Source organism: Scatophagus argus, chromosome 16 (assembly GCF_020382885.2).
Source record: "Scatophagus argus isolate fScaArg1 chromosome 16, fScaArg1.pri, whole genome shotgun sequence".
Lineage (NCBI taxonomy): Eukaryota > Metazoa > Chordata > Actinopteri > Scatophagidae > Scatophagus > Scatophagus argus.
In genome coordinates this window covers 15,975,553-15,995,714 of record NC_058508.1, presented here as the reverse complement: position 1 = coordinate 15,995,714, position 20,162 = coordinate 15,975,553, and the positions used below count along the sequence as shown (strand labels likewise).

General features: G+C 43.0%; 2 protein-coding genes across 3 annotated transcripts; both read right to left on the bottom strand.

Moving 5' to 3' along the window:
* Positions 1 to 210: 210 nt before the first annotated feature.
* On the bottom strand, positions 211 to 9,995 carry raver1 (ribonucleoprotein, PTB-binding 1). Of its 2 annotated transcripts, none has more exons than XM_046414421.1 (14): positions 9,587 to 9,995; positions 8,555 to 8,621; positions 6,515 to 6,984; positions 5,299 to 5,490; positions 5,085 to 5,205; positions 4,897 to 4,997; positions 4,261 to 4,339; positions 3,783 to 3,985; positions 3,549 to 3,630; positions 3,245 to 3,387; positions 2,991 to 3,062; positions 2,753 to 2,884; positions 2,421 to 2,486; positions 211 to 2,293 (listed from the first exon to the last, which is right to left on the bottom strand). In XM_046414421.1, exons 1-14 carry the CDS (start codon positions 9,908 to 9,910, stop codon positions 2,147 to 2,149), a joined length of 2,199 nt encoding a protein of 732 aa, XP_046270377.1. In that variant the 5' UTR covers positions 9,911 to 9,995; the 3' UTR covers positions 211 to 2,146. The 2 variants fall into 2 exon arrangements, with proteins under 2 accessions (XP_046270377.1, XP_046270376.1); XM_046414420.1 differs by having other exon boundaries at positions 4,261 to 4,342; positions 9,587 to 9,993.
* Positions 9,996 to 10,990: 995 nt separating this feature from the next.
* On the bottom strand, positions 10,991 to 19,647 carry tyk2 (tyrosine kinase 2). The gene is made up of 24 exons (XM_046414419.1): positions 19,491 to 19,647; positions 18,734 to 18,930; positions 18,489 to 18,612; positions 18,266 to 18,392; positions 18,006 to 18,169; positions 17,295 to 17,673; positions 17,036 to 17,221; positions 16,546 to 16,703; positions 16,335 to 16,452; positions 16,059 to 16,242; positions 15,804 to 15,922; positions 15,539 to 15,709; positions 15,350 to 15,437; positions 14,980 to 15,107; positions 14,496 to 14,631; positions 13,890 to 14,041; positions 13,638 to 13,788; positions 13,458 to 13,549; positions 13,188 to 13,374; positions 12,703 to 12,821; positions 12,096 to 12,268; positions 11,889 to 12,006; positions 11,670 to 11,780; positions 10,991 to 11,587 (listed from the first exon to the last, which is right to left on the bottom strand). The coding sequence occupies exons 2-24, from the start codon at positions 18,915 to 18,917 to the stop codon at positions 11,444 to 11,446; spliced, it is 3,513 nt and encodes a 1,170-aa protein (XP_046270375.1). The 5' UTR covers positions 18,918 to 18,930; positions 19,491 to 19,647; the 3' UTR covers positions 10,991 to 11,443.
* Between the last annotated feature and the right edge of the window lie 515 nt (positions 19,648 to 20,162).

Genomic DNA, 20,162 nt, shown 5'->3' with positions numbered 1-20,162 from the left:
CCAAGCCCTGAAAAAACAGCCCCATAAAGTGGTCTGTCTTAATACTTTTACCTATATAGTGTATGTGTTCTCCACCAAATGCAAGGACATGAACCAAGAAAATGGTTAAATATCAAACAAAGATTTTCAAGTCGAACCTAAAATCAACCACAGAAACCGCAGTCTACAGCTTCAGGTTTTTCCTCCCCAAATGATGACTTCACGGCAACATAACTTTAAATAACATTTACTTGCTCACATCACACACACACATATGCAGAGACAACCATGGAGGTACAGATGAGAAGACAGCAGCAGGAATCGAATCGATCAAAACGGATGACGGTCGAACAGTACGGCTGCATCTCTTGGTCAATACACAACATGAGCGGTCTGCTGTGGCGCCACTGTTGGTCACATCAGCTCACAGAAACATACAGCCAAACATGAAACGACAACCAAAAAAAACAAAAACACGTGAAGCAGCAAATTCATTCAATCATTTAAAAAAAAAAAAAAAAAAAGGACTAGAGGCAGGTATGAGTAAAGGAAACAACAGTTTCAGATTCAGGAAAATTATCAAGCTTAACTATTTACACAGCAAATAACAACAAGAAATGGTAGATGTAGATGGAAGCCAACACAGGGCAGGATGAGATCACAGAAAACACTGTTAAGGCTCAAGTGTAGCTGCATTTCCTAGCAGAAATCAGAGGTAATGGGTTTTCACAATCAAACTGTCAACCAGATAATTATTTAAAAAAAAAAAAAAAAGAAAAAGAAAAAAGAAAACAAGGACAGTCATGTCACTGACCAATCACCTGCCACTAGCTTCCATTAGTACCCATGCAGACAGATTAAACTCCAACCATTACTGGACCCCGAACATGAACTGTGTCCATCACTCCAGCTGCCGTCGAGTCATCCAGAAAAGCCAAATCAACAGAGTCAAGCCTCTCTCTGAGCAGAGATGGTCAGTGTTCCTGTGGTTACCATCTTACAGGCAGCTTGAGTGATGGCAACGCAGCACGTGTGCACCCCTGCCCCCCCTCCCATAAAACTCAACCATCGAGGTGCGACCTTTGGACTTTTAAAGACATTGAAAATTTACACACAACTCACAAAAACACAGAAAATATTCAGCTCACAGACATATGAGTGAGAGAAGACGACTTGAAAAATGGCATCTTGTAGAAGGTGAGAACAGATTGGGGATTGTGACCTGTGCCCTCCAGGTGCATCACTCGACAACCAGTGCAGAGAACAGACGCCGTTAAACAAGTTGGAGGGTGCGGATCAGAAGACGAGAATGACGTGGAACAGTCAAGCCTTGAGGAAAATATGCCGTAAATGGTAAAAAGCTTCACTGTCATAATATACAGGCAGGTACACACAGCTGTCATTGGTGGATGGAGAGCTGAATGTTAACCAATGAGGAGAGACCTGATCCAGGAACAGTTGTACAGCAAAAATACACAAACTTGTGGAAGAAAATGAGGAAAAACAGAAAATACAAAACCACCACCACCTCATTAAACTAACCAACGAACTTTTTACAAGGAGTTAAGGCTATTTAAAAAGAAAAAAAAGTAGAGCCCTTTTAAGTAAAGCTTGTTTTTACACCATGCAAGTCCCTTTGTCTGAAATTGTGGACAGCAATACTTTCGTGAGATGTCAAACATAAAGCAGCCTATAACTGCCACTGAAAACTGGCCAAAACTATCTGCAGCTCTGCTGATACACCACACTCTACACAGGAATAAAAAAAAAAATGCTTAAGAGAAAAGACTTCATTTGCTAATTAACCATTTTTTCTCAATGAACAAGTTTTTCAACAGAAAATTAAAAGTAAAATTAATAAAAAGAAAAAAGTAAAAACTTAATTTACCAACACACTAAAATTATATACACACACTCAAAGAAAACAGAAGGTTAAAAAAAAAAAAAAAAAAAAAAAACACCACCAAGAACTGCCATATATTGACACAACTGTCCAGATAGCAACAGGCTGCACTCCCAGTGCCCTCCAGGGGTCACTCACAGAGTACACAGGAGACAAATCCAAGGAGCACCAAAGCTCAAGTTCGTTGGAGGGGACCAAAGGAGATGCCATTGTGTCCTGGCTGTCGAATGGCTACTCATGCAGTAAGGAGCATTCAGCAGGCGGTTAGAAAATACGCTTTCGCTTAAGGTAGGAGTCCGCATAATGGCCACCGAGGCCCTGGGAGTGCTGGCCCACGTAGCTGCCCTCGGGGCTCGGCTCCGGAGACGGGATTAAACGGGAGAACACGCGTTTGTGGCTACCAATGGGAGTCTGTAATTAGTTTTAAAAAAAGAAAACAAAAAAACAACAAATAAATTAATTAAAATCAAGCTTGATCTAAAAGTGAAAGCATACAGAAAGTTAAGACTCAAAAGCAAAGACAAAATGTTGAAATTACCTTCACAGCATTCCCCATGCCTGGCGGGTAGTTGGCAGTGTGACTCACAGGAGGCATTCCCACAGCCTGAGGAAAAACAACCAACTCTCAGTGACCTAGACTTCTTCTACCGAGGCTCGGGTACTCACAACACAACATTAATTATTCAACACTGGATTATTCTTGGAAGCCAACACTCCACTTCTCTCCTCTTCCAGCACTCTGTTGATGTTTTGCATGCATACACACACACACGCACGCACGCACGCACGCACAACCAAAACAGAGACCAATTCATTATATCGCAGATTTATTTATAAAGCCCAAATCAGTCTAAAGACCTTGACGCTTACCCTGTTGAGCTGGGCGGTAGCGAGGCTACCGTTACTAGAAGCCTCGGGCCCTGAGCTGAAGTAGGACATGGGTGGACTGGGAGGGTAACTGTAGTGGGAAAACCGCTCGCTGTAGTCGGGGTGACGCGGGAGCTGCAGAGACAATCAAGTTCACGCCTGCGTTACCATCAGACATCAGAATATACGCAATGTGATAAAAACATGTGCTCACGCAGTCTTGAAATAAAGCAAACTCTACCTGCTGCCCGAATCCTGCCAGGGCCCCAGCGTCAAGGTTCTCCTGCTGCTCAAACAAGTGGGCCAGGGTATCCTGAGGAGAGACACCAGATGGGCATCAGACCACATAAGATCATACCGTGTACTGACTGAGCAGCAACGAGCACTCAGGCCCTACACTGAACATTCAACAGGTCACCGTGACATCATCCAGTAAAACTGCACCCACTGCAATAAAATCTTACATACGCACAGCAGTGGAAATCTGGTGGTTACCTGGTGTACTGGAGGATATTCAGGGCTGTAGGAATCCTGGTAGCGCAGGCTGTAATTTGACTGTACGCTGTGGTGCGTGTGCTGGTTGGACACATTGCTTAGTGTTAGCCTCTTTCTGTAGGGATGAGGTCTGCAGCTTCCTCCTGAGTAGGGGAGGGTAGGCAGACATTACATGCTTTAATATATTTACCTGAATACCTGCGTTGATGCAGCAAACAAGAACGGAGTAGGAAAAACAGAAGCACACAGGAGTGGCAGAATAAATCAAATAATAAAAGAAAAAAACAAACAAGAAGTGACTCACCTGAGGGAAAAACATGGTTGACATTAAGGAAGGCACCCTGGGGAAGGTTCACATCTTTGGGAGGATCTCCTAGTATGGATACCTGACAGCAGGGGAAAAGGTGATTTCATTTTTGCCATAACAAAACAAAACAAAAAAAAAATAAACAAAAAGACTCATTTACGCTTGGGTAGAAAGCTGGACAGGAATACAAGAGGCGGACAGTATATTATGGAAATTACACAGTCTTCTCACCCCTTGTGCTGTGAGGCCATCTGCCCCCATCATGCTACCCATCAGGGGCATGGAGATGCCCTGCAGAGTGGGAGAGGAAGTCTGGGGGAAGGTGCACGTTGCAGTGGGGGACTCCTGCTCCCTCGCCAGGGCTCTGCCAAGTGGTATTGGCTTTAGGGGGTTTAGAGGATCTGTCTGAAGACCAAGACCTGGGACTACACCACCTAAGGGAATTAGATAAAGGCATCTTTATTTAGCCAGCACTTACTCATGTTTTTCATATTTAAACATAACACATACATGTCAATAATTTAGAGCTACGGTGTTCACACAACATTAAGACTTATCCAACATTACGACCAAACTATCATGTCCAATAGAGAGGAGAAACTGCAATTAACAGCAAAAGGGTGCTACAGATGTTTAGCATCAACAGCAAAGCAAAAAACATGCAGTTTGTGGCTCAAGGAGCCACGGCTGGAGTGGGCGGACATCACACCTTGGGGAAGGTCTCCGAGCAGATGGACTCCCTGCTGGACAGGCAGAGCAGCCAGAGGATTCTCCCCGATGAGTCCTGCCTGCTGGCCAAAGGAGAGAGCAGAGTTCAGTGTCACAAGAGGGTCAACACAGTCTGGCAATGAGACTCGAGTGGCAGGGAAAGAAGGGGAAAAAATGAGGAAAAAGCACACTGAATCAGCACTGAGGCTTACTCACCACACATGAAATCACGTCCTTTCCTATTTACACTTCTTTTTTTTGCACAATGGAAGAATGCACGGACCACATCACCCACCACCACTCAAAAAGGTACACCCCACACATACGCACACACATCAAACCTCACACTTTCCTGCTGAGAGCTTACCTACTCGGGCAATGCGTTTTCCGTCACAAAAAATGACCACTTCACACAAGAGAGCCAAACACAAACACCCAGATCACTCACACAAGGCACAAGAGGGTTTTCTTTATTGTGCAGCACCTGAGCCCACAGAAGATGATTTCCAAGAAAGGCTTGCTAATGGTTAAGAGGGAAAGAGCAGAAAGTGGGGGGGAGGGGCAAAAAGTGTGTATGAGAAGGAGAGGATGAATCACAACCAGCTGAGTGACAAGAAGGCAAGAAAAGTAGTGGTACCTGCTGGGCCTTGGCCTGGTTCTGAAGGAGCATCTGAAGTAGGGCAGCTGAGAGGGCGGGGTTGGCCAACAGGGGTAACGTAGGGGCTGCGCCCAGGAGGCCTGCACGCGAAGGGATCAGGATCAATGGCACTAGAACAAACATATCCTAAAATGAAGCCACTGATTAAGAACTTGCGAACTCCTCACCTTGTTTGTGTCCCTGCGTCAACGGGTTGAGCAGCATTTTCAGGGTGGCAGGGTTATTGAGGCCTGTAAGAATCTGCATGGCTGTGGGATCAGGGAGGAGACCTTTACCCCTATTCACAGCCTTGAAGAGAGACATGACAGGCAATCAGCGAATCAGAGAAACGGCAAACGCGATCATAACTTTGGACATGCGAGTACAGTCCGATTTAAATACCATGGTTTGGGCAGCAATCAGAGCAGCCAACATGCTTCTTCCTGGAGGTCCTGGGGCACAGAAGGACACCCTGATGTGTGTCCCACCGAGCAGCATGCCGTCAGTGAGTCGCTGGGCTTCCTCAGCCATCTCCGCTGTGGCAAACTCCAACACTGCAAACCGCCGAAAACTTCCATCTTGTCCTTGAGCCAACTGCAGAGGCAGAAAGCAGCTGTTCTAATCTCACAGATAATCTATTAGCCCAAGATCTGTTGCCACATGCAAAGTACAGGCTGCCTGGTAGTCCCGTGTAGTTTTATTTAGTAACAATAAACCAAGCATTGTAGCATTGATAAACAGCCTCTTTTTTAAGTCCTAAAAATGAGATGTCTGGGATTTTGTTTTTTGGAATATTTACTGAATATACCAAGAAAAATTACAGAAAATTGATGAGGATTTGACTTGTTCTCAGCAGCCACAGCATGTTATTTCAGCCCAGAAAAGTTCCAGATCGAATCCGAAATTTCTGTAAACACCAAGCCATCTCACATTTTCGTAATTATTAACAACTGAGTACCATTGTGCCATCTGGTCAGCAGAAGAGTATTTTGGAAATTCCCTTTAAAACCAAACAGTTTCCCTTAATCATCACATGATCCTTAATCATCTCTGCTTTTGCCACAACCCTAAAAGCCCTGGAACCAGCAGAAACGTGCTACTGTGCGTGCCGTGCTAAAAGGACACGCGTCTCTCTCATTCCAGAAAAGCCTGCTGAATGACACCACCTGGGGATGTCAGGTGGTCATCACCATAGAAACCAGCAATGCTCACTGCCATAGAAAATTTCAGTGGCCACAGGAAAAGTGGGGTAAAGGTGAAAGGTACTGAAAGATCACATAAGGGCTACGGTTTTAAAAATGATTCCCGTCAGACACACATGACAGCACATAACGACACATCAATATTATTACAAATGTGTGGGTATGCGTAACTCTGCAACAATCGTGCAGGTTGTTCATATATATTTAAAAAAAAAAAATGTTTTAATTTAATTTAATTTATTTTTAATTTATTTATTTTCTGAAAACCCAGGTGCTGATTAATTTTCTATCAATCAACTAATTGATGGACTAAAATTCGCAGCTATAAAGTGGCATTATTCTTGATATAAAACACAATGTGAAATAGTGCATCCCTCTGAAATCTTATTAATCTGACATGTAGCAGTGTGTCCAACCTGGCAGAAGACTGGTGTATGGGTGTCCGCTAGGGCATTGCGGAGGTCTTGGGCTGTCAGCAGGCTCGGGGGCAGGCGGTCCACACAAAGGCATTTCGAGTGCAGCAGTGGGTATGTGAGAGAGCCCACCTCAGTCCAATGGACATAGAGCATGCGGGAGCCTAGCTGCTTCCCCAGGAGCTCCGACTTGGCCCTGGCAGCAGAGTCCTTCTTCATATACTCCACAAAGCCATAGCCCTTGGAGTGACCCGTGGAGGGACTGTACACTAGAAAGCAGCGCTCCAGGTTACCAAAGGGTCGCACCAACTCCTCAAACTGCTGTTGAGTGAATGCCCGGGGCAAGTTTGCGATACACAGTAGCGCGTCTGTTGGCTGCAGCTGCACGGAGATCTCCCTGTCCCGTAGAACATGCTGGTGGAAGTCTTTGATGGCGCTCTGTGCCTGTTCCCCATTGAGCAGTGTCACAAATGCTGAACGTGATGGCGGACAGGAGGAGGAAGAGAGACAAACACAATTTGGTGTCAGGTGAAGGACGGACATTTGTTTAACTGAGCATTAAAAAAGGCAAAATAAAAGGCTGACAAAATCAGCTCTTTGTATGTCTTGCACCGTGTATGCTGTTGGACTAGTAAGTAATAATAGCCAGCTTATTAGGTCTTGTGTTGTTGCAGCTGCATGATGTTTAGCTGTAGGTCACAAAGTTCCTGATCCAAAGCAATGTAATCCCAACAATTTGTGAAATGCAATCAAATTCTGCATGGAGCACCAAAAAAAAAAAAACACCAAATCTTTCATAATGATGCTTTAAGGGAAAGAGCTATTTTCACACACAGCAGGTCCCAGGTGGGAAACCTTGGTAGCAACACAATTTCTCCTTTAGCGGGTCTGATAAAAGCCTAAGCTGCTGGCACAATGTCACCAGAAACAAGCTTATATTTCCCTTATTGAGACTACAAAAGGTTGTCATGGCAGCTGGCAAAAATCAAAGGCATTTTATCTGACTGAACATCAACTTGATAGCTACAGCGACACATCAAGACCTGTATGACTTTTACTGTCACTAGCACCCACTTCTAGAATGTCTAACAATGTGACAGACAGGTTTACGAGAACCCCATAGTGTGTTGCTCCATGTCAAGCAAATAGCCTGCAGCCCTGAAGGTGTGGGGGATTACAGTTAAAGTGGGCTGAAAGAAAAAAAAAAAAAAAAAAAAGGTAAGACTGAAAAGTCCATCTGACGGGTTTCCTGCTACAACAGTTTATAGATACAGCAGATAGCAGGCCAGAATTTAACATCTAGCTCCTTAACCACGTGTAAATACATGCTGATGTTTCCGTTTTAGTTTAGAAATATCAATCCTTCCTGATAAAAATCTGCTTTAACACATCGAATGGCAAGCTGATCTTCGATGCACTTGGGTCTTAAATTTAATCTTGCTGAGCCGAGAGCATCTAATTTGGTTTCATCAGGCCATTTAAACTTGTGCACTTTCTCCTCCAACACTTTAGTCAGCAGATGAGTTTCCAACATGGCAGCTACAGAACTCACTTGGAGAAAAAGATGCTGTTAACAAGCCAGAAAACCTTCATGAGTCGCCATCTCTGCCAAAGTTAGCACAGTGTTTGTGCTCTACACAGACTTAAGTAACACCTTTACACAGCTCTAATACATATCAGCACACAACAACTGAAGCATCACTAATTTAATTGAAGGATAAGTCAGACTGTGATCACCACTAGTGATGAAATGCAAGAGCAGACTGAGAGTCTAAATGTCTTTCCTGAAGGTGCAAATGAACTCTTTTGATGCTAGAAGTGTTCCAGGAGCAAAAGCCCTTCACAATTGTGATGCAAGTCACCCACATTAAGATGGCAGCAAATGGTGAACTGCTCTAAATGCAGACAACCTGAGCGGTCAGTGCGTCTATAAAGTTTGTTTGTTGTTACGTGCTGACATTTAGAGACTCTCTGAGATATATCCTTTACTCACTTAAACTGAACATGCAGTGACGAACATGATGGACAAGCAGTTAGACCAACCTGTGCCTTTGTATTTGTCAACAAAGCAGTATTTCAAGTCATAGTTTCCCAATAACTCATGGACCTCCTGTAAATGAGAAAAAAATATATATATATATCAGACATTTGCATTCATTAGTACACAGTGAATTACAACCCTTTAACCAGAGTTCATATCATTTGGGATTACTTAATTGTGGTGTTTGATTATGACATAATTAACCAATTAATCACCACTGGGGAGATGGCAACAAGTGCACCTGTGAAGGGTGCGAGCTGAACTACTAACTCATTGTGTCGGAGAAATTGTTGTGCGCTGCTTTTGACCATTCACAAACGAATGGCGATGCTGTCTAGCATTTTCTGAAACGTTTTGTCTCCACACCTTCCACCTTTTGTTATACTGCAACTCACATCTCGAAATCCCAATACACCCCCCTCATCCCCCTCGTGTGAACAATGGTACGGCCCGCAGGCCCGGCGCTCCACACGAGTCAGGCACGTTCCAAAAAATGTGGCATCATGAGTAAATCACTGGCTGATGGTTGATAAAACCACACTCCAGCTTAAACAAACAAATTATGAAAAGGTTCCAGTACACCTTTAACCCACAAGTACAGAATATAATCACCGACTGTTTGCTTGAATCGTGAAAAAACACGAACATCAAAGTTATTAAAGGGTTTCTTTCGAGGCCGGACTGGCAGTTTCATACAGGCCACAGATGACCATTATTGACAGTCATCTGACCACCTGACAGTTAACCCAAACGGAGTTTGTGGGCGAACCCAAACAAATTAAGATGAAATACTAATGATGGCTGCCAACTTTGTGCTGGCTTTCAATTAAACCAGGTGTGCATTAAAAAATAGAAGGCAAAACATTGCATCGATCAAGGTTTAACACAGCTAACGAGTTAAATGGCTAGTAGGCTAACACATGTAGCACCGCAGGCATATTGGAGCTAGGCTAAGGCTAACCAAACGACCCCGTCAATCAATCGTCCAACAGTTTTGACCTCCAATTGGTTATTAGGTAGCTGGTTACTCATACCTGATTGCTAACGTCGGAGGGGAGATTTTTTATGATAATTTTTCTACGGTTGTAAAACTCCCGGCGAGTTCTTTCTAAGCGGCTCTCTATCTCTTCGGTGCTCAGTGATGTCAAGTCCTCGTCGACCCTCCGCTGACACTCGCGGTCCGATGTTGAGTCCTCTTCGCCGGGTTCGAGTTCGAGATGCCGGCGGTCCCCCGGCATCCAGTTGTCCTGATCCGCACCGAGGTCGTAATTTTCATGAAGAGGACGAGAGGCGAAACTGAGTCCTGTGTCTGTGCTTTCATCTCTGGCAGCTGTGCTAACAGACACGGCGGCCGCCATCACTCGGTTTGGTGGAAGTTTTTTCGGTCTGGAAACTCAGTCAAATTTGAGCAGTTTAAACAATACACACATGGTCCCAGTGCCGCTTCTCATTGGACGAGAGAGGGACGCACTCTCCATGACTACGACGTAACGGATGATGGGGCGGAGCCACGGCTGTTCTCCATGCTGTCAAAACTGGATTTAAATGCTTCAGATTTGTCGGTGGAGTAGAGCTTTAACACCAGTAGGGGGTAAAACTGTGTGTAAAACTAGTGTTAGGGGTTCCCCGGGAAATTACCACGAGAATTTATGTGTGTGTGTGTGTTTAAATACATCAATATGTATATAAACATACATATTTTATATATATATTTATTGCTTTGAATAAAACGATTAAAGAATCAGAGATCACTCATTGATATGATGTTCAGTTGTAGAAAATGTGAAGTTACACAAATTCTGAACTGGGCTGAGGTAGCTGGACTCATCTGATAGAACATATAAATCAGAACAGTGTAATCTGCACTCCTATCGAGGGCTACAGACACTGTTTTTACCACAGGGAAGGCCAGATGTTTCAGGGAATATCACAGTGCTGGCAGGGAATACAGGGGCTAAAATCATCAGTGCAGCAGAAGTTTTTACCCCGAGATTATTTGATCTGAAATGTGTTTGGGAGTGCAGGAGCAGGACTGTTCCTTACTATTGGGCATGTCTAGTGATACGTTCCTCATATCAGCCTGTGGGCCTTTAGGTGCTTTTCTTCAAACATACAAGAAAACTCTTGCAGCAGGTCTGTTATGTTGACAGTGTGGTTGGTGGTACAAGTCAGTCAAATGTCAGCGCAGCAATGTTTTTTGTCAGTCTGCTTATACAATTTCACACTTTCGTAGTAGCAGCTGACCTAGGGCTCACGTTGCCATATTATTGCCCTGATACAAGATGTGAAGAGCGCGATAACACGTCGAGATTTTGAGTGTTCATTTTCAGTCTCAGTGTAGCTTTTGCAGAGGCAGTAGACTGTTTCCGTTTGGTAACACAGATCTGCATTAAAAAAAAAAAGCTAACTCTTAAGACATGCACCAGTCTGTTTCAATGTTCAGTGGAATGTGAAAAATGGTTTATTAGATTTTGTATTTGTTATTCTGGTATATACAAAATGAAAGGCAAAGTTAAGAAAAATCTACCACAATTTAACATAAGATGAAACATAGTACTCTCCCAAGCTCATGGAAATTCTGACACTTCCTGTGATATAAGTAAATCTGTAAGCTTTGTAGGACAAAAGCCGATGGCACCTTTCCTAGAGATGTTCAACTCATCAGCCAAGAACAAAAAAAAAAACACACAAAGTTTATCATCATTTTAACATAACATATGAGAGGATATCAATGCTTAGATCAAAATAAACCATACAGTATAAAGTCATATATGTAAATGGAGGCTGCAGGCATAGCACAGCAGGACACACATGATTGTATACCCTGTAATACATGGTTGACATAATGGCAAAGTGATGACATGTAGACAAGTAGATCCAAAGAGTTCTGATCAGCAAATCTGAGCCAAAGAAAAATTTATACTAGACTGCCAGTCGTACGTTCTGCGAACAGCCTCAAGCTTTTCGATGAGGGAACTGAACGATGGCCGTTGGTCAGGGTCTGCAGCCCAACACCGCTCCATTATTATCTTCACCTGTTGGCAAAAAACACAAGTATTATAATATCAGGCTACTCATAATGTCAACAAAATATGAAGTTTTTCCATGTAATCTTACCTCATGTGGGCAGTCTCTGGGACAAGGCAATCGCATATGTCTCTCCAACAATTTTATGAGTTCCATCATGGTTATCTGTCTCTTCGGTGGCCCCATCATTTCACAGAACTTCTACAAAAACCATAAAGGAGAACAACATGCATTTAACAAAGACATTTTCAAAATGACTCCGACATGGAAATATGTGCAGATTTGAGGTGGTTATAAGTATTGACGTACTGTTGGGGGGTTTTGGCGATGGTCACAACGGGTCAGGATCTCATACAATGTAACACCAAAGGACCAAACGTCAGAGGAAAAGGAAAATTTACTCTCCTTCAAGCACTCAATGGCATACCTATGTAGTACAAAAATATAATTCAGTGGCTCAAGCCATGGAACAAACATTAAATACTGTTAATACTGTTAAGTGCTGCATGAGCTCACCAAAACACCGGACTGTCCCCATGCTCACGGACACGATAGTAGATCTGGTCTTCGGGGATGTATTTTGTCAGGCCAAAGTCTCCAATCTTTACCAAACCATCATTCTCCACTAAGACATTACGGGCAGCTAGGTCTCGGTGGATGTATCGCTTTGAGTGCAAGTAATCCATGCCCTTTAAAAGAGAGCAAAAGAAATAGATGACGGACAAAATCACAGAGAGGTGGCAAAATGGTGCAGTTAAAGTTTCACTTTAAAACTTCAAAAGTCTGTTTGATATTGAATGTCAAGAATGTTGGACACCAGTGACTGCTAGTGTTGCACTTCTTGCCCGATGTATTAAGTCTCAGCTGTACTTTGTGTTAACTTCTGACCAGCAAATGTTTGGATGCTAACATGCACCATTACATGGTAAACATTATACTCAATAACTGTGATGGTTTATTTATCTAAAGCACTTTAAAGTGTATGAAAATTTTCGCACAACTACATACAGCATCCTACAACATACCAGACATGTCTGCAGTTTACACACAGTACCAGGAATATTGTAAAATCCAAGTGGAAATGTAGATGATTAGCACGAACTAGAGAACCGCCCAAACTCACCTGACAGATCTGCTGAGCAAACATGAGGCACTGGGGCATACCCAGTTTATGTTTCTCAAAGTACTCTCGCAGACTCCCCAGAGGAAGGTACTCCATTATTAGCTGCACCATTTGCCCTCCTGTCAATGGACAATGCAACAGTGTTTTTATCCTTCCGTTTCCATTATTTTTCAAAGGCAGGAATGACCTGTTGCCTATCCTGGTGCTACAAAGGCTGTGGAGCTCAGTATGCTGTGCGTTCAAAGCCCAAAATATTGACATCCAATGGAAACAGTGCTGCACTTTATTATTCATTAGATTTTCAATATTTACAGGGGAACAGCAGCAATCAAAAATCAATTCCCTGAATCATACACTGAGCACTGCAAGCTAAAAAACAGTACTGAGCAAACACTCCTTTGCGCATGCAGACAGTGTATGTCAACATATTTTTCAATAAATCATTTATAATAAATATTATAGACAGATGGCAGAAGAGGACTCACCCAGTTCAGCACAACAGCCCTTGTACTTGACAATGTTGCTGTGGTAAAGGGACTTGAGGATCTCAATCTCCTTCTTCCAGCTTTCCACATTACCACTCTCTTGTTTCAAAGCCTTCACTGCCACAAGCTCTCCTGTCCCATCGTTGGCCGGGTCGTACAAGTAGAGACTCACCGTTCCAAAGTGACCCTGGAGACAGAAATATGAGCAGTGCATTAATCTGTAACATAAAGGAAAAAGAACCCTACTGGTGATGTGGTATCAGAACTCACCTCTCCTAATTTCCGCATCATTTTCAGGTAGCGTTTATGGAACATGCTAGGGTCTGTGTTTGGAAGAGATTCACTTGGGGATATATCAGGATCTGTGTGCAAAAACAAAAAACACATTATTAAAGGCACCAAGTAGATTGGAAGAAAGACAAAAACTAAGGTGAGTAAGTAAAAACTCACTTTTTATCATGATTTCTGTGAGTTCTCTGAGCACAGTGCGGAACGAAGGCCTCTCCACAGGCTCGTAGGTCAAACACATGCTGATGAAGCTGGCCAGTTCCTGAGAGGATGGTTCAGCAAGATGGCCCTTTTGCTGATAAAAGCGCTCCTTCTGTTTGGGGACAAAGAGTCAGGTGTTACAATTAGAAATCAAAAGGACAAAACAGATGAAGGTGAGGGCTGTGGCTGTTGCAAAACAAATGAAGGTCCTACCTCAGACAATGTGCTGCCACTCATGGGAAGTTCTCCGTTGTTACATATTTCAAGCAGCGTGGCGCCAAAGCTCCACTGGTCAGAAGCATTGCCAATGGACATACCGCTGTCAACACACTCAGGAGCAATCCATGGGATACGATCAAGACGCTCTGCAGTGCAGAGCAGCAGTAACATAAATGAATAAAACAGACAGTTAAGATGTATCATGTTAAGATGTTTTTACTGTCTGGGGTCTCTGCTTGAACTCCATATAAGAGCACAGTTAATTTCATTTAAAAAAAAAAAAGTTTGAGAAAATTGAACAAATGTTGCACATTGACGCTCTAATTTTATACAAATTGACCATAGTTAAATTACAACGAAAGTTTTACACCAGGAAAATAATTAGCAGCTGCGAAAAAAAGGTAAATAACAATATTTTTGGTTTTTGTTCTTCTTTGCTCATAGACTTCACTGTTTTGAACAACTTTAAATGACACAGTGTGAGATCAAACAGCAGAGTAACGGGAAACGGAAGTGGTTGGGTTTAAGTTTCCTGTTTCCTAAATCTGCTCAGAATCAAATTACACAGTAAGATGTGTGAAGTAAGATGACGGTACTGACCTTCGCGTGAAAGGACTGTCAGAGCAATTCCTGGGTCACTCAGCTTGACAAAAGGAGTTGTACCGTGCTCCAGACCACGCCTTGCCACCAGAATGTTCTTGGCGCAGACGTTTCCATGAACCAGCCGTTTGGTCTCCTACAATGGTTAAAAAAAAAATAAGTTTAAGTTTTAAAAGCATGTATTAAAGCAAGTAGTAGTCACTGGGCAACAATAAACTTCCCTTGCAGCAGTTACCTTAAGGTTTGGTCTGATAATAAGGTTATTTAGTTGGAAATCTGCACTTCCTGATTCTGTTGTTTAATATATAAATAATGTGTGTAATATAAATATTTTACTGGCCTACAGCAGCTGACTGTTAAGTGCAAGACTATGTGGAGATACTGCATTATGTCACTAGCATAGCACTTCTATGACCACGTAGCTGTTCCCAGGTATACTAAATTATAATATGTGGCAAGCAATCAAAGTGGTGTTTGAACTCACGAGATAACTGAGTGCACTGGCAAGTTGTTTTGCAACAATGAATTTCCACTGAGGAGTCACTAAGGCCTTTTCTTTGCGAAGGAAAACATCCAGAGGCCCAAACTCCACAAATTCTTCCACCATGATGTCTATAAAGGGAGAAACAAGCCTGAGAGGTCACGCACACAAGTAGCACCCTATTCAAAACAAAACAGGGTAGGTGCAGCTTTGCATTTGCTTCATGGTTCACCTGGCACTCGATGCACAAGTTTGACTATAAACAATAACTGTATGTGTGATGGGGAATTTGCACATGAGGAACAGTAGAGTAGAGTAGTGTGTGTGTGTGTGTGTGTGTGTGTGTGTAGATGAACAGAGTTATTTCTCTTACTTTCAGATCCTTTAACTGACACACCGTGCACAAACACCAGGTGGCTGTGGGATACCTGACTCATGACACTCGCAGTTTCAAAAAATGCCTAAGAAGGACAAAAGGAAGGAATATTGAAAGAGTCAACTACCACTGCTATGCTTTTGATTGTTGGTTAGCATTAAGGCAAAAAAAGAGATCAAGACTCACCAGTGCAACATCTTTGTGGCTTTGGTCTAGAATCTTCAGAACCACTTGGATCCCTTTGCGGTCAGTCAAGTTGTTGTTGAACTCGTCATTCTCGTCACCTTCTCCTCCACCTTGCACCAGCAGACGTCCCGAGTAGATGTTAGTTCTGGTCCCACGGCCCAAATGCTGTTCCTGCTCATAGACACATCTAGTCAGTCACCGAGATGAGGACACAAAGCTTGTCAGGAGGAACAATCTCGAAGAGGTGGCCAGCTGGCCTCATCACCTGTTTGATATTTTTGTCCTTGATCTGGTGGAAGCGTAGCTGGGTCATGTTCAGGGAGAAGGAGTCCATGTGAGCAGGGCGATTGGCACCTTGCCTCATCACCAGAAGGTTTGATGTCTCTGCATCGCACAGACACACACAGACAAGCCTACGTAAAGACCTAAATATTTTCAGTGTAATTTCAAATTACACTGGAGGACTTTGGCATAAAGCAGCACGACATGTCCGTGACTAAAAAGTCCAATAAACACAAACCTGCTTGTCTTGGCAAGCAGCATTTTTTGACAGTGAAGCTCTCCGAACCAGACTTGAGTACAAAAGTCTTGAGGCTGTCTGTGAGCTCTTTCAAACTGGAGAATTCTTGGTCCCAGCCCTCCAGACAGAACATCGAATCCTTGTGCTGAATCCGAAATTGCTTGTGGCTTGGCGCAGATCCATTCTATGAGCCACATGTACATATAAAAATATAGCAGCTGAAAACCATGACCGCACTGCAATAATTTCCAGAGAAGAGTGTGGGTGTTGACTTACCTCATTTTTGCTCAGGACAGCTAGGATGATGCGACGATAGTCGAGAGCACTCCAACGTACGAGGAAAGCTCCCTCGTCTGCTGCCTCCTTTTTCAGCTTCAGCAGAACAAAATCATCGCTGGAAAACACACCAGAGTTGTAACATAATGCACTGTGTTTCTCCATGGCGTGTTTGTGTCTGTATGTGCATGTGTAAGAGGAGAAAACTCACTGCATAGGTCCATGCAGTCCATTTGCTTCACTCAGCACTACCCTTGGGGGAGCCACTTCATGACAAAGATAGTGGTGGGCGTCTGCAGTCAGCCGGTAGTATCCATCTAGCAGGGAGATGAAGGAATGGGCCTCCTGGCTGGAGTTCATCTGAACCTCCTACATACACATAAAGAAACACCACTAGCTTACAATCAGAGCTTCCACCTACAGACACATACAAATTCAAAACATAATAAAATGCCTAAAGCGTATCAAAACCTAAAGCTCTTACAGTCAAAAACATATAGAACCAGAGAATATATGAGAGGCTAGGCATACATATATACTCTATAGCCTGTGAAAGCACTTTAAAGACTGAGCTATCTGATCAATAGAATGGGTAATATACAGTAAATCAATCGGACTAATGTAACACAAGCACATTTACTTATCCAATTAATGCCCTGCATTTGAAGCTTTTACATAAAAGGGTAAACAAGTACTCTCACCATGCACTGATTGTCCTGAGTGCTAATGCACACATTAGCTCCGGCGATGGCTATGTGAGTTATTTCAGGGAAATCACAGAAAGGGGTCCATTTATTGGAAGTGTTCACAACTGGTTGGCTGGGCTGCTGTTTTGCTCTCTTTATGTAGTTCAGTGAGTCACTCCTGAAGTAAGAGTTGGCCTGTGCCTGGGTGAAGAGAACCAATGAGGAAAAAGTCCATACTGGTAGAACAACATGCCACAGGTGAGTTTTGACAAACCTTCTGACTGGATAATTTCCTCCACTGAATCCCCTTGGTGCCAGAGACCATAATTTCGTGTGTGTCGGGAGCTCTGTAGCCGTCCTTTGAGACGCCATGCGCGTGAGTGGCGCCGGTGTAAGAGCTACTTCCATCCCCATCCTCTCTCAGTTCGAAATAGGATACAGGGAAGGTCTCTATGCCAAAACGTGGTGCCAAGTGTTCAAGAGTAGAGATGTACTTATACATGATCTCGTGGGTGCCCAGCCGGCCTTTATCCACTGTGTGCTGCTGGAACGTCCGCACAAACTCTTTAAACACGTGCTGGATCCTGAGCTTTGTCAGGAAGTTGTCTTTAGAAATTTGTCTGGCAAAAGACCTTGGAATGCATTGCAAAAAGCTGGGAAAAAAAATAAGAGATTTTAATGTTACCTGAATTCAGTGATTTAATTAGTTTGGAAGAAGCTTTGATGATCCGGAGGAGAAAAAATGGGGCAGAAATAACATTACCCCTGGCAACCTAATTACAACAAGACTAATATATTTCTCTCATCAGAACATATTCTAATTAATACAGACCAACTGAACATCTTTGTTCACAAATTAATAGATTTAAGTGCAATTAGTCACTGTTACGTTTTCACAATTTTAGCTAAACAGACAATTAAACGGTAATAGCTAAAACAGCACGTGCCTCAGCTGCATCATACTCACTCCTTCCAAAGTAATTACCTGAATTTTTTGGCAGCCTCTTGTAATTTACAGCCTGTTTGCAATGCCTGGTGCGAGAGGTGAAGTACAGCCATTCCCAAGCTTTCATTTTTGAAGCGACTTAACTCCTCCTCTGACTCAATGTCTTCCATTTGCACTTCTTCATTCACAAACTGATATTTAGCCTTTTGGAGACACAAGAGCCAAACAGGTCAGGGGGGGGGTTCACCAATGTGAGCACACCAAGAAAAAAGTGAGTTAAGATACTGTTAAGCACACACCTGAGCGAATAAGTACTCCAACGATGTGATTTCAAGTAGAGGAGACCCTCCCTGTTCTGATCTGTGTGCATAACGCGATACAGTTGGCTCCTTACCACTTAGTCCGTGCCAATTCCGAAAGTAATACCTACACACAAGGACACCAGACAGTCAGTGTGAACATGCTCAGCGTTTTTCATCAGCCTTCAGTACTGTTAAAACAAACAAGAAAACATAATCCGACCTCATACAATAGTGAAGCACCAGGCCAGAGTCATCCTCCGGATTGAAGATGTGGTTTGGACTGTACCAGCAGTGTGACAGTGGATTGTACAGAGCGAACAGCACATGGCACAGAGGAGTGATCCCTTGGGGAACAAACAGTGAGATTACACACAGGTGCCAGCAGCAGCATAACAAGCAAGACAACAGACAACGCTTCCCGTCTCGGTCTGTGTGAGTGTCTTCGGTCAAGGCGGTCACTCTCACCTACTGTCTCTGCGGCAGAGATGCACAGCTCCTCTGCTGTGATTTCTCCACTTTCGTGGGACAAATATCTCTCCCCCTCCTTCGTCCAGAGGAGGTAAACTTGGATGCCCGGACCCCGAAGAGGCTCACACAGGCCCGAAAATTCCCCTGGGCTTGAATGCGTGGACCTCCCACTTCTAGACATGATGGGGAAATGTCTGAAACAAACAAACAAACAAACACACACACACATGAATATTTAAACAACCTAAGGCCGATTGTGAAGCGGCACCTTGCTTCTCGCTTTTCTAAAATAACAAATTCGGTATTTATCATTTTACACGACGATCAGTTAAGACAAGCTAAGTTGATCGATTACCAAATGACACACACACAAAAAAAAAGATTATTCAGAAATAATTATAAAAAGACGTAAGTAAGCGGACGGATATCATAAGGCCTTCCGGGAGTAAGTTACACCACGTCTAACTTAATGTTTACATGACACGGTACGCCAACAGCGCTGTATAACATAATGACAAGTCTATGATTAATTTAATTATCCATCCATCCATTTTCTATACCGCTTATCCGTCAGGGTCGCGGGGATTAATTTAATTAAATTCATTTGACGTCAACTATACATAAGACACAGAGGCTGCTTCACCGGTGGGCAGGTATTTCACAACACATCGGTGCCATAACAAGGAAATACATAAATTATTATTAAAGACACGTAAATAAACTAAACAACGCGTACGACTGTTGAGTTTCTTACCATTTGACGGCGAGCTGTTTTGGTCTGTTGGTGTTACAGAAAAACCGGACGAACCAAACGAACCGACAGTCGACCGTAGTTCCCCCTTTAGCCTATGCGTTCAGATTTTCACGAACTACGACAGACGGCTGCTTCCCGAAACCAACATGGTCACTCCCTCGAGCCGCGTACACGCGCGTACACACGGCCTGACTTTTCACAATAAACGTCCGGGTGAAAAACACGTTAACAGTTGGGATTTTCAGCAGCTGTACCAGTAAATTCTACTTTTGTTTTGCTTGTGTTTACAGTATGACTAGATATGCAACAACCCAAGGCATAAAATTTGTTGGCTTCTGCCGGATGTTTCCTCTATTGTTACTCATATCCAGCAGTGAACAGTCATAATCGCTATTGATGTGTTTTATACTTAAATAATGCATTTTACTCACCTAACTCCATTTATTTCACAGCTACAGCAACATGTATGATAAATTAATGTAATTGTTATAAACCACTGATTTTTAACTATTCTGCAGAATTAGTACTTTTACATTTACGCATTTTAAGTATAATTTTGACAGTAAGACCTTTACTTGTAATTCAGTCATTAATCATATTTTTAAGATAATATATATATACACGCTGATCGTTACAGAGCTTACCTTCGGGGTCTTAACATGGCTGACTACA

What these genes read in the sequence shown, in the direction of transcription:
- raver1 (XM_046414420.1), bottom strand. Translation starts at nt 9,910, where the DNA reads ATGGCGGCCGCCGTGTCTGTTAGCACAGCTGCCAGAGATGAAAGCACA. An exon ending in CCTCCGACGTTAGCAATCAG is followed by an intron (nt 8,622 to 9,586) that starts GTATGAGTAACC and finishes TCTCATTTACAG; the next exon opens with GAGGTCCATGAGTTATTGGG. An exon ending in ATGGCCTCACAGCACAAGGG is followed by an intron (nt 3,631 to 3,782) that starts GTGAGAAGACTG and finishes CCCTGCTGTCAG; the next exon opens with GTATCCATACTAGGAGATCC.
- tyk2 (XM_046414419.1), bottom strand. Translation starts at nt 18,917, where the DNA reads ATGTCTAGAAGTGGGAGGTCCACGCATTCAAGCCCAGGGGAATTTTCG. An exon ending in GGAAATTATCCAGTCAGAAG is followed by an intron (nt 17,222 to 17,294) that starts GTTTGTCAAAAC and finishes CTCTTCACCCAG; the next exon opens with GCACAGGCCAACTCTTACTT. An exon ending in GTCAGTTAAAGGATCTGAAA is followed by an intron (nt 15,108 to 15,349) that starts GTAAGAGAAATA and finishes CTCCCTTTATAG; the next exon opens with ACATCATGGTGGAAGAATTT.